The 13,617-nt window shown below is 41.1% G+C and overlaps 1 protein-coding gene across 1 annotated transcript; it reads left to right on the top strand.

Annotated features, from left to right (window-relative positions):
* Window positions 1–7,431: 7,431 nt before the first annotated feature.
* Window positions 7,432–13,210, top strand: LOC138202491 (amphoterin-induced protein 2-like). Its single transcript, XM_069156521.1, has 2 exons — window positions 7,432–7,685; window positions 9,111–13,210. The coding sequence occupies exon 2, from the start codon at window positions 9,207–9,209 to the stop codon at window positions 10,716–10,718; it is 1,512 nt and encodes a 503-aa protein (XP_069012622.1). The 5' UTR covers window positions 7,432–7,685; window positions 9,111–9,206; the 3' UTR covers window positions 10,719–13,210.
* The last annotated feature ends 407 nt before the right edge of the window (window positions 13,211–13,617 follow it).

The raw sequence follows: 13,617 nt of genomic DNA, 5'->3' as shown, positions 1-13,617 counted from the left end.
CTGTCAAGTGATTTATGATCCCTTTTAAGGTCCATTAAGGAAGTAAGGTATTTTATGGTGGATGACCTTTGACCCATCAAGGCATTTATGATCCCTAATGTCCATTAAGGAAGTAAGTAAGGTATTTATGGTGGATGACCTTTGACCTCTCATAAAGGTGGTTTATGACCCGTCAAATGTCCATTAAGGAAGGAAGTAAGAGGAAGTAAGTAAGGTATTTATGGTGGATGACCTTAGACCTGTCATAAAGGTGGCTTATGACCTGTCAAATGTCCATTAAGGAAGGAAGTAAGAGGAAGTAAGTAAGGTATTTATGGTGGATGACCTTTGACCTGTCATAAAGGTGGTTTATGACCCGTCAAATGTCCACTAAGGAAGTAAGTAAGGTATTTATGGTGGATGACTTGTGACCTGTCCAATGGTTTATGAACCTCTTTCGATCTTAGCTGACCTTAGCCCCCATACAGACTTCCCCTGATGACGTGGCCCCACAGGTAGAGTTTAAAATGAACCAATGAGAGTGGAGTAGGTTGGGTTTATACTGAGCCAATGGATTCGTACGGTCAAAATGAAGTCGTCACTCTGAGCACCGCCACGACAACTGGTAACTAAAAAGTTAAACCATCCAAGTCTCCGATTAACTAATCCATTGTGCCAGAATCAAACAATGTCCATGCAAGCACCGTTCAGCAAACATTTAGGGTATTGTGTCAGATAGTCAGCCTTCAGCTGATCTCCAAGATTGGTATCAGTGTCATCGGCTATACTAAACTATACTTGGCTTCTTTGTTTCACGTCAACTGTCATAAACAGAGAGCACAATGTGTGGCATCATGCAGAAGTGTACTCTGCATCGGGACGTGTTCAGCTAACATGTGCAATGAAGGAAAGTGATATCTTAATGTCTCTCTCATGCTTGTGTTGACTTAATGTGGATTACTTACAGTTTACAGTTGCAAAATGTTGTCATAACACAAAGCGACATATATCCATTGCTGTCCATTTTAAGTGAGTACAACTGTGCAGAAGTGAACATTTTAAATCTAGTAACTGTTGAAATGTTTACTTTTTCAGGTGTAAATCTCTGTGGTAAGGGTTTCAAGGTAAGATAAGAAAAGACAGAGACAGAAGACTTGTGGGGAGTCCAGTGAAGCTGAACTGAAAAAAGGCTGGAAAATTGAGTAGCAGTGTGGTTGCTCGCTCAATATGTTCCAACTGTGCTTTGACTGCTGTCATTATCTTGGTGACTTACAAAGATCTGTGTGCTCTGTGGTTGAAGGCTGACTATCTGACACAATACCCTAAATGTTTGCTGAACGGTGCTTGCATGGATATTGTTTGATTCTGGCACAATGGATTAGTTAATCGGAGACTTGGATGGTTTAACTTTTTAGTTACCAGTTGTCGTGGCGGTGCTCAGAGTGACGACTTCATTTTGACCGTACGAATCCATTGGCTCAGTATAAACCCAACCTACTCCACTCTCATTGGTTCATTTTAAACTCTACCTGTGGGGCCACGTCATCAGGGGAAGTCTGTATGGGGGCTAAGGTCAGCTAAGATCGAAAGAGGTTCATAAACCATTGGACAGGTCACAAGTCATCCACCATAAATACCTTACTTACTTCCTTAGTGGACATTTGACGGGTCATAAACCACCTTTATGACAGGTCAAAGGTCATCCACCATAAATACCTTACTTCCTTCCTTAATGGACCTTAGGGATCATAAATACCTTGACGGGTCAAACGTCATCCACCATAAATACTATACCTCCTTAATGGACCTTAAAAGGGATCATAAATCACTTGACAGGTCAAAGGTCATCAACCTTAAATTCCTCACTGCCTTTCCCACGGCCATAAAATGGGCGGGGATTAGGGATCATAAATCACTTGACAGGTCAGGTCAAAGGTGACCATCCATCACGTTTCGACAGAAGGTGGGTTATCATTCTGTCTGATGTTATTGACTGAGATTTTAATGAGACTAGTTGAATGGGAGTCTATGGAACCAGAGGCTTTTTGAAGCCAACCTCTAGTGGCACTCGGTTGTATTGCAGCTTGAGGCACTTCCACATCGGCCTCATTTTTCAGAGCTGGAAGCAACGTCTACTTTTATATACCGTCTATGTTTACTAGTACTACCACAGTACAGAGCACCTGCACGTACGCATGCTAGAAAACACGAGCCCTCTGTCACACACACACACACACACACACACACACACACACACACACACACACACACACACACACACACACACACACACACACACACACACACAACTTAACTGCTCTTTAATACAGATGATGGACTTGCACATTCTTAAGGTAATTATGGTATCTGCACTTAATCAAATATGGCAGGTCCTGCCATTAAAAGCACTCTGGCAGCTCCTCAGACCTGTCACAGGCTGCAGCGCTTGAAGGGTCATCATTAACTGCAGCACACAGAGCAGCTGCTGGATGGAAATGGATAAAATGAAGCACTGTGCAGACTTTCAAGAACGTAGGCTGTGCTTTCCCCCCCATGATAAAGGCCCAACATGATATCGGTCCTGATTGTGCAGATCGGAACTGATCACCTGTTCCAATTAGGACTGATATCATGTTTTAAAAATTTGAGAACAAAATCTGTCATTACTGTAATACATACAGAATTTATATTTGAAGTTATTGAAGAAACTACGTCCCTCCATGATTAAGCAACAACAGATCACATAATTTGATGTCTGCTTTCAAAGGGCTGATGAAAAAAGATGATTTGTTTAATGGTTTTCTAACATCATTTTCAGCATGATGGTTGGATGGATTTCATTTTCCATTAGTGGGTTTATTCATCTCACCTGGTGTTTAAAATCACACTTCAGTTCTGGACACTCAGTCAGTCCTTAAAGTTCAAGTGCCGAAAATGGAGACAGTTCATGCTGGGAGATACACACTTGAATAGTGCAATGCTTTGCCTGTGAAAAGTGGAGGGGAAATTTTGACAGCTGTTTTAAACACAAAATTAACACGTCTGAAATTTCTCTCTTAGTTATGAATGTGCATGGAAACTAAAATTGCACTTTATTCCTACAATTATGTCCCTAGCTTAGCTTAAAATAGTTTAAGACTTGGAGAAATTCTTGCTTAGAGGTAGATGAGAAGCGTGATACCTTTCGAATGTCTCTATCAGTGTAACAGTGACGTCACCCATTGGTTTGTATTATGAAGCCTGAAGTTCGAATTTTGGCCGCTGCCATCTTACTATTTTGAAGCCAGAAATATTTGGACAAGCTGGGGAGGAGCAAGTGGTGGATCTAACTTGATCTGATTGGAAACCCAAGGACACTATGCCCTGCACCATGGGCTTGTCAATCCAACAGATGCCCCCAAAAATGCCACTTTTTGAGGCTAAATATCTAATTAATGATGGAACTATTTTCAGATTGGCCGCCAGAAAACTAATGACAAGGAGTGACTTCAGCTAATGACACCAAAATGAGTCGTGGAGCCAGAGTGTTTCTGGAGTTAATTGGCCCCTGGTGGTATTGCACTTCATGGCAACGTCCCTTTTCATATACTGTCTACATACATAGTCTTTATGCTAAATATAGGTTCAAGCCTACAGCAAGCAGCTGATTAGTTTATGTTAGCATAAAGACTTGGAAATTGTTGGCTCATCTCTAGCCACAGGTCACGAGTTAAATCCTCCGACTAGCACCTCTAAAGCTCAGTAAGTTTACATAACATTAGTTTACATCTCTTGTTTAACTACCAGCTAAGTGGTAAACTAAGCTAATCACCTTCTGGTTAACAGACAGATTTGAGAGTCTTGGCAAAAAAGTGAATAGGGCCAACCATTCATATAATTTACCTTTAAATTACAAAACACTTGTTACAGAAATATATTATCTATTTCTGAAATGCAAAATCTAGCCAACAGATTAAATTTTGGTCATTTTTATAACATGCAACACTTCTGAATCTCACTATTGTTTCTGCATACTGGCATGTTGAGATGGTCTTCACTCACCCCGGAGAGTAATACGTGGTTGGAGGTCCAGTTAAATGAAAAAAACATACAGACTAAAATCCCTACTCTTCAAAGGTTGTCATCAGCTGACGCTCAAAACCCTGCTGACGTTGGTTCGAAACATGTAATCAGTGACTATTTTACACCTGGGATGCAAAATAGATGCAATTACTTATATTTAACTGCCAGGCAAGACAGAACACCAGCAGGCATTGGTGCATGCTGAGTTGCAGAAGTGAAAGCTACAAGCCATGAGATTCTAACAAGACAATGGATGCTTCGTATTCTGCACAGGTAACACTGCCCCTCTGCATTGTTCATTACAGCAGAAAGTTGTCTGAAATGACTGAGGAATTAGAAAGCTCTTGGTCCATGCCTTCTTTGCATATCAAGAGCCTGACTGTGTGATCCTGGAGCGAAGATGGATACTCTGGCAAAATCCCCAGAGACTTTCCTCTTTGATGGTCGGCACCATGGAAACATACAGCGATTTCACTGTCACAGCATCCCGGGTGGAAAGCTCATAATTACGAGTGCATTGTGATTAGACCAAAGTCGGGATTATAAGGCCCCCTGACAGGCCTCATTCTCTCTCTTCTCTTTTAGTTAATGGAATTGACTCATCTTCAAAACTTAGAAATCCATTGATTTTTTTTTTGCCCCTTTGCTTTTTTTGTCAGGTACTCAATTGGATTGGATTGGTGTATGTGTGGATCCAGAAGATCGAACAAGAAATAAAAAAAAAAAAAAAAAAAAAAAAAAAAAAAAAAACGGAGCTTTGAGCTTGACGAACTGATTATGTGAAGAATACTTTCATGTTGTATGAAAGACTCCAACTGCTGCTTGCAAACTATGCTCATATGCACGCACGCACACACACAAACACACATACATACACACACAAAGGGGTAAACAGCATCTGAAGCACAGATAAAAAGAATCATAGAAACTGGATGTGAATGTAATGGGGAATGCTTCAGACCAAATGTAGAAACATTATGTAAATAAATATACAGCGCGCACATTTTTTTTTAAATTGCCATACTATAAAGACAAACAGTATTTTGATAAAGAGAGGGACCTCTTAAATCCTTCTGAGATGTTCTGCCTCAACAAGCAAACACTAAAATGCTGCTCTTCTTTTGCAGTAACAAATAGGCAAGATTTTCTTTTGCTGCAGCAGCCTTGTTTACTTATCTCCTCGACTCAAGGCGCTTTCTGTGGCACACAATTGAGTCACAATGTGAGCCAGTAGCAACAAAGCTGCGGCACCACTGGAGAAAATGAAAAAGATACATTTCAAGGTCACAGATGTTTAATTACAATGATGTTATCACTAATGAACCGTGTCGTCCTTGCCAAGCCACCATTAACAGCATAATGCTACTTCAGCACGAGTACCCTAAGGCAGGCTGGGAAATCTCTGCAGGGGTTACGATCCTTCAGCGCACAAAAATAACATTGAAACCTTTTAAATGCCGGTTCACACAGAGGAACAATGTGACAGAGTGTGAGACTTAAAGGAGCATTGGATGGGATTTAAGGCTGTCAGTCACAAGATATTCCTCGAACACCATGGAGGATATCCTGGATTTTAAGGTTAATGTGACCAAGGGAATGATTTCTCTGTGCCAACTTCCATTTCTGTGGTGATTGATGGGAAGCATTTTGAACCATCATGCAGTCAACAGTGAGTTTTACGTGTCACTGAAGCATAACAGTTGGGTCAAAACAGTCAGTTTTTAGTCAAATGAGATCAAATAAAAAAATAAAATAAAATAGAACAGTATTTGGAAGGAATTGACTCTAAAGACAAACATTTAGAGGACGACTGCAGCTGCTCAGTATTGCCAGGAATTGAACCTCTCCGTGTTCCAGCACAGAGACAGTTGCATTGATTTTTTTTTTGCTACATGTCCTGGTGTCAGTTTGACCAGTCATACATCACTGCCACAGATTTTTGGCTTCTTTGGTGCAGCAAAATCAGTAAACACAATATGAAGGAATTACCTATACTGGCTTCAGCAAAGAAGGAAAGGAAGTGATTGTAGACTCACAAAGTCTGCAATAGTTTAATTGTCGGTAAAAAGTTGCATTTGGCCAATTATTTCAATCAATATTCTCCTGCCCTTCTGCTACCTGTTTGTTACTGTTTTCAAAATCCACATTGCAATGGAAAACAACGACAACCTCCGAGCTGACAACCAATGGCATGTTTTGACTTGGATCATACAATAAGACAGGCTGGCTTGGTTCTGTTCGGTCTTTTCTGGCATGTTGCCATTTTATTGGCAGAACTCGCCTCCATACATGCAAATGTTCCACCAAAACAAATTCCCCACAGCAATGTTTCGTGAAGACATTGTCACTGGATCGTGGACTTCATGCCGCCAAAATGACTGTGATTGGGTTAAAGAAACAAAAACAAGTTAGAGAGATTTTTTCTCCCTATCCCAGATTTATATGGGTGAAGGCGTGTCAGTGTGGAGGAGCAATGTCCGGTCATGCAAGAATAGAATATGTAGGAGATTGGGGTGGATGGACAGGCTGGCAAACACTTAACTTTAACACTGTCAAAGGCTGTTTGCTTCTCCTTTTAAACCATTTGTCTCCACTGCTTTTAACCATGACCATACCAGAACCTTAACTGAAACCTTAGCTGAACCTTAATTGTATATAAGTGTAACTATGACAACAAAGGCCTGCTGCGTGTTCCCAGTTTTACCAACAAAATTTAAGGTTTCTTTACTGTGATGACACAGGTACTCAATTTTAACCCAAACCGTGACCTTTCCCTAAAACCTAAGTAAGTTAGCTTTGTTTCTAAACCCAAACAAACAGAGGTACAATTTCTGAGCTGTATTATCTGCTGCTGGCAGGGGGCGCTAATGCAAGAAATACTCTTATGGGTTGTATTCACAGGGTAGGGACAGTTTGTGCCACTCAGTGCTGGGCAGTTAGTTTACAGTGGGTTTGTCACCATGAGCGACCCCTGGCACACTACATGGTCATTTGATCCATTGGTAAAATATTAATCAGTGAATCTGTGACTCATTAAACAGGTAAAGGACATGCTCAGAGCAGCTTCAATAAAAGTGTTGTAAACACTTTCATTTGACCATCTGCCAAACAGGTGTGGTTTGATAAGTCACTTTTATACTGAGAAGTTTTGATAAATGTAGATTCTTTACATTACAGGCAACAGTATTTATATACAGGCTATATTTTGTTGGTGTTTTGTGACCAAAGAATAAATAAATAGATTCACAGAAATACTGTCTGTGTGTGGTGCTGATGCTGCCCTTTCTCCCTCTCCCTCTACCCCAACTTCTCCTCCTCCTCCTCCTCTTCCAGGGTTCCCCCTCTCCTCCTTTTGGCATCATCCACTTACATCGCTGGTGAGTCGGCTGCTGTTGTGTTCCGTGTTTACTCTCAGGACGAGCCCTCCCACAGCGATGCGCAACCGGACTTGCAGGTGAACGGTTTCCTCCTCACACTCTCGGTGGATTCTCTACCGGAAACGGTGCGCTTTGTTCCAAAAAAGAGCCAGATTGCCTTTTAGGACTCACAAACGGGACGCGGTCCTGCTGCGCGTCCGGAGAGCGCGTCTGGATATGAAGGCAGAGCAGAGGACGATTTGAAAAAGCAGCTGCGTGGATATGAAGGTGAGCGGGGTTTATGTCGTAAAATTCTTTTTTTTTTTTTTTTTTATCTACTTAGCTTCAGGAAACAGAGCAGGAGAGGACAGAGAGTTGGATCATGCACATGCAGATTAATAGTAAAATAAGAGTATTTGATACTCATTTTGTCCCCGTGTCTGTTACTTTGACGCAACAATTGCAGTATTTTTGAATTCTCTCACTTCTGTAAACTTTACAGGGCTGCATCTAACAATCACTACTTCGAGTTTAATTGTAGGAACTAGAGGCAGTAAATCATGTTTAGGTGTGACACATTCGGACAACGTTTTTGGCTTGGGTGGGTGTATGAGGCCAGTGTAGATGAGAAACATGTGTGCCAAAGGAGAAAGTAGTTGAGTAAATTAATGAAAAATTAAAAAAAATATTATTTTATATCATTAATTTAGGCAAACATAGGCCTGAAATAAAAAAAAAGGCTTCTTTTGTCAAAGTCAAAAACCCAAAGATATTCAGTTTGTAGTGATATATAAGTGAATAAACGAGCCAGTCCTCATATTAAAGAGGATGCAACCACAGAATGATTTGCATTTTACAATTTTACATTGAAATTACTGCTATTTGTATGTTTGATTATGAAATGAATTCTCTCTCAATTGTTCATGCATCTCTAAACGCCACCTTTTTTTCTCCCATGTTTCTTTACTTTTACTCTGATGACTTTTGCAGATGGTTTAAAAATTATTATGAGAATGATTTTTACAAAAAAACAGCTGCAGATGGAAATTTAAAAATACAAGGTTGTGTACCTTGATAATACAAAAACTATTGCACAATTGTTTCATGTTTGCATATTGTATTTATTGTTTTGGTTGTGACATTAGTCTTCTATGATAGCTTCCATTTAACAGTTACACAACAGTAGATAGATAGATAGATAGATAGATAGATAGATAGATAGATAGATAGATAGATAGATAGATTAAGAAGAATCAAATCAAAAATAAATATACATCGTAAAGGGATAAAAGTGAGTGTAAACAGTTGCAAAGACATATAAAATGTTGTGCATTAAAGCACAAAGAAACTGGACTGTATTTGTATATTACTAACGTGCATGGATTAAGTTACAGTTATTCCTTCAGTTACTAACAGTTGCCATGTGCAGGGGATGCCAACAGCCTTCATTGTTGTACTTGAATGTGAATTCCAATTTATTTTTAGAGTTACATATATACATTGCATTTACTTGTTTGGTCCTTTTTCTCATGCAGTCTTACTGCATGCTCTGTTTATCTTAATGGCTTTTTTTTTATTTCTAACACTGGGTTCTGGTTGTGATATTTTAGCGCAGTGGAAACTGTTTCTGAGATTTTTATCATCAGTTAGTTTAAAACATAGGAGAATCATTTCCATTGTCCTTTTCTTCTCTTCCTCTTTTCCGTTCCTCAGTTCATAAACGCCGTACATCATCCGAGGCTTGTAAACCTGACATGTGCACACCCATTGAGACGGTAACCTGAAATCCCATCCTGAGGGAAAACCAGGATGCATCCCATTGCGTCACAGCTTTTAGGCAAGACCGATGTTGGGGGCAGCCGTTGCAACCCTGCCGCTGCAGCCGTGCTGCTCCTCCTGTGCCTTGGCTTCCTTCCCTCTGTGGCCACTTGCCCACCCTGCTGCCTTTGTGCCAGTGATATCATTTCCTGCAGTGGCTGCAATCTGTCCGTGCTGCCCTTTGACCTACCGAGCTATGCCACACGTTTGGACCTGAGCCACAACGCCCTCACTGTCCTGCATGCGGACTGGATTTCACAACCGTTTGACCGGCTTGCTGCACTGATTCTCAGCAAGAACTCCATCAGCCGAATTGAGGTGAACACCTTCAATTTGACGCTACATCTCCTCCACCTGGACCTCTCGTCCAACCAACTGACAGTGCTGAACTCGTCCATATTCGCTGGCTTGAAGGAACTGAAAGAGCTGCTGCTGTTCGGCAACCAGATCATCCAGATCAACCCAGGAACCTTCAGCGACCTCTACAGCCTGCAGAGGCTCTACCTCTCCACCAACAGACTGACTGTCTTCCCCCTCTGGCTTTTTGAGGAATCTGGAGGACCTCATAACCTGACCTTTCTCGACCTGTCATACAACAGGCTCCCCAAGGTGCCTGTCCAGAGTCTGCTGAATCTCACCCGGGAAGGAGGGATTTATTTGCAGGAAAACCCTTTGGTTTGCGACTGTGCTTTACTTGCTTTGCAAGACTATTGGATGTGGAAACAGTATCGCCCTTTGGTTGATTTCAGAGGTGAATACCCATGCAAAGAAGATGCAGGGCTTGAATGCAGCCAGCAGGGAGTGTCTAACATGCCCCTTGAGGCACCAACCTACCAAGTAGACCCTGGTAACTGGCTAAGAGTGCCATGTCCAGGGCTGACTTTGCCTGTCCAGGAGGGGCTGGTGGTGTTCTGGGTGACCCCGAGCATGGCACTGAATTCATCAACCAATGATCTCAGTGCCCACGTAACAGTTCTTCCCAATGGCACCCTTGAAATCCGAGGAGCACTGATAGAGGATTCGGGTACATATGGTTGCGTGGTTGCCCGCGGGCGCTACACTGACCCCAGTGAATCTTTGGAGATCAGTGTGGTGGTTGGAAACTTGACCACGACTTCCGCCAGTGGCTTGGTACATCGTAACGGTGCCGAGCATTTCAACACTGCGTTCACCACCCTTGCTTCCTGTGTGGTCAGCATCGTACTTGTGCTGCTTTACCTCTACCTCACCCCCTGTCGGTGCCGAGAAAGCAGGGCTGAGGGCTCGAGAGGGTGCGGCGGACGAGCCATTATCCTGTGTTCGGACCCCAGCGATATCGAGTCAGGACAGCGGCGGTCAAATGGAAAGAGGGTGGCGTTCTTAGAGCCACAGGCTGAGGACTCCAACAGTGGTGACCCAAAACCACCAGTAATGAACGTGGGTCATGTTACCACTGAGGGAATTCTCAAAAATGGAAGTAGGACAGTAGGACAGACCCTCACAGACCCTGCTCAAATGGCGTAGCAACAAAAAGTACCTATTGCACATTCCTGTACTCTTACAGTCCAAACCCAGGTGTTTTTTTTCAGGTGTTTGTCTTGTGTCTGTACACAATGAAAAAAATTCCATTTGATGTAAAGTAGTGCACTGTGATTATTGTGAAGTAGTTAAGCACTCTGGGGTTTGTGCGTTTGTTCTAAAGCAGAAAATGCAGTCGTTTTGTGGGCAGAATTTCAATTATGTCTCGATGGTAAGTGGTGTCTGTTTTTTTTAAAATATTTAGAGTTCATATGGAAATTTCGCTGTTACCTGGGGAAATTGTCACTGCAAAGATCACAAAGATCATATAAACGTGGGTGGGTTTTTTTAAATTGGGTTGAGAGGAATGTCCATGCTGGATTTAATAAGCTGTTAGAGGCATTGATGGTTAATATACAGTATCCAGCATGCATTGTAAAAAATGCCTTCATTTTGTTGTTATTTTTAACCATTTGTCTGATACTGTGGAGCATATCGTTGCCATAATAGGCCAGTCATTCATGTGTAATTAATGTAGCTTGATATTTTGTACATCAGGCTGTGCATGTCTTTAAATTTTGTGTAACCCTGTGATAGTTTCTTTATAAAAGCAAAGAGAGAGTACAAAACATTCAGTGTTTCTGTTCAGTGTAAACCAAAAAAATATCTCTGTTGTTAGAAATACAGACATTGTATTCAGTCAGAGAAAAATGCATTTGATGAACTGTCAAAGGGATGGTTCACTCAGATTACAAAAGAAATATGCTTACTTCCTAACTCCCCATAGTGTGGTATGTCTGTAAATCTGTCTTTGAGATTTCTGCCTCCGCCCCAGATATAATGGGGAAGAATGGAATTTCATTTTTACTGAAAAAATTTTAAAAATATATTTTTTTAATATAAAGCTGCACGATTCACTATTATGAATAACAAGGGAGTCAAATGACGAAGTGCGATGTGAAATGAGTGATTGAAATGAATCAATCAAACTAAGATTTATCACCCGACTCTGCAGTTTCCTCTAGGTGTCTTTATTATTATTATTATTTATTTAGGGCTCATTATTTTGTTTTTACAACCAGATGTTTAACCAAATGTGTAAAGAGGCAAATCTTTGTTAAAACACCGCTTATTTCAATCTTAGAAGGACATAGAATGCAAAGCTGTGTTTAGCCTGTTCCAATACACCCACGTGACCCAAAAGAATGGTTACCCTGTCAGTAGTGTTGTTTGGAGCCATTTTCTGCCTAAGTAAAGACTTTACGAAAATGATACACTACTGCGTGTTTTTGTCGATTATTATAAGCATAATCCACCCCTTACAATGTTAGTCTGATAACAGGTTGGATGGAGAACCAATGCATATGTGAAAAAGGTTGTTTAAAGCCGTTTGTGCCTTGTGTGTGTGTGTGTGTGAAATCGAATAAACTACCTGAAGTGATGTCCCCTGACTCAGCGCTGGTTGGGGGAGGACTCCAAGTTGGAAAAAGGAAAAAAAAAATCTGGGCCTTAGAGTGGAAAAAAAACGAGTTTACTTGATTGAGCTAGTCGCTCCAGGCTATATGAGTCACTACTAGCGTAACACTGCCATAGATCTGACTGAACAATTAGCGTTTGATTTGAATTGTTGGTAACGTAGGAGCGAAGGATTGACAAGGAAGGAAAATGAACGGAATTGGTATTTTTCAGGTTCTGCTGGGTCAATTCAAGTTTTTCTAAAATTTCGGTATGAGTATGTTGTAAAAGCCCTAAATCAGTGGAGTGACCGTGCTTTAAAAAAAAAAAAAAAAAAATCCATTTATTGTCTGTGGTGGAGGCAAATAAACATTATCAGCATAAACAGATAGTAGAAGGAAGAGAGAAAACATTTGTTTGTAATTTGTGTGGAACGACCCTTTAATCATGACATTTTATTGTGCAAACTAGTCAAACTGTAGCAGCTCTAACTGCCGTCATTTGAGCACCACATCAAAACAGTGGTGTTTTGTTAACATTGCAGAAAAATCTATTTGCACTTCCCTACAGGTGTTCAGAGTTCAGGTCCAAAGCTGGACTTAACACTTCAGCATCCTGGACACATGTCAACTTGATGTCCAGTCGTCCTGTTAAAACTTGACTTCCCTGGTCATCCTCCACCTTGTTACACCGACCTGCAGCTCTCCAGATTTCCTGAGGAATTGATCCTGATCGGTTCAGACAGGAGGAGAGTTTACTCTCGCTGACGAAGCCCTTGTCAGCTCAGATCAGTGTCACAGGAATCAGAAGGAGTTTTGGCCAGCTCGCCCCCGAGTCCACTGTGACCCACATTCCTCCATCATCCCTTTGTTTGCTTTTTATAGGTGTGTGGAATCATTTCAAAGGTGCCAAGAGGCTCGTTAAGTTGTCTTCAGCCGTACACGTCCATGCCACCACTCTCTGAATATTATAGCATTTTCAATTATTTTCAGATTTAAGAGACACAGTAGAGCAGCAATGGTAACACTTTCTCATGATGATGTTTGCAGGTGTGAAATAAAATGTTAAAAATGTTGGAGGCGTGTGTTCTTTTATTCCTGAAAGTGACTACTAGAGTAACATTTGTCTTGTTAAGTTTCTGGTTTCATCACGTTTGTCTGCTCTCCCTGGTCACATTTGTTTCGGTATTATTCTGACCTGAAATGAAAAGGCAGTTTGGGTGAAACATGAAAAGTAATGTTATGTCAGAAGGATTTAAGGATGACAAATAACCTCTTAGTCAGTCAACAAATCGCCTTTCCAGAAATCCTCTTACAAGCGTTTCCAATGGCCATTAGAAAAAAATCAAAACCACTTTAAACCCTCTTTTTGTCTTGTGCACTTTTTGTTTGAAAAACATTTGATATGAATGTCCAGTAATTCCAGAATTTTGTAATGGCAGTGAGGACTC

The sequence above is a fragment of the Embiotoca jacksoni genome, unplaced genomic scaffold (genome assembly GCF_022577435.1).
Source record: "Embiotoca jacksoni isolate LCO1_2020_lvr unplaced genomic scaffold, fEmbJac1.0.p SCAF_21, whole genome shotgun sequence".
NCBI classification, from domain to species: Eukaryota; Metazoa; Chordata; class Actinopteri; family Embiotocidae; genus Embiotoca; species Embiotoca jacksoni.
Note: the sequence above shows the minus strand (reverse complement) of the source record. Positions and strands in the feature narration are given on the sequence as shown.

Coding starts and splice junctions, on each gene's coding strand:
- LOC138202491 (XM_069156521.1), top strand. CDS start 9,207: ATGCATCCCATTGCGTCACAGCTTTTAGGCAAGACCGATGTTGGGGGC.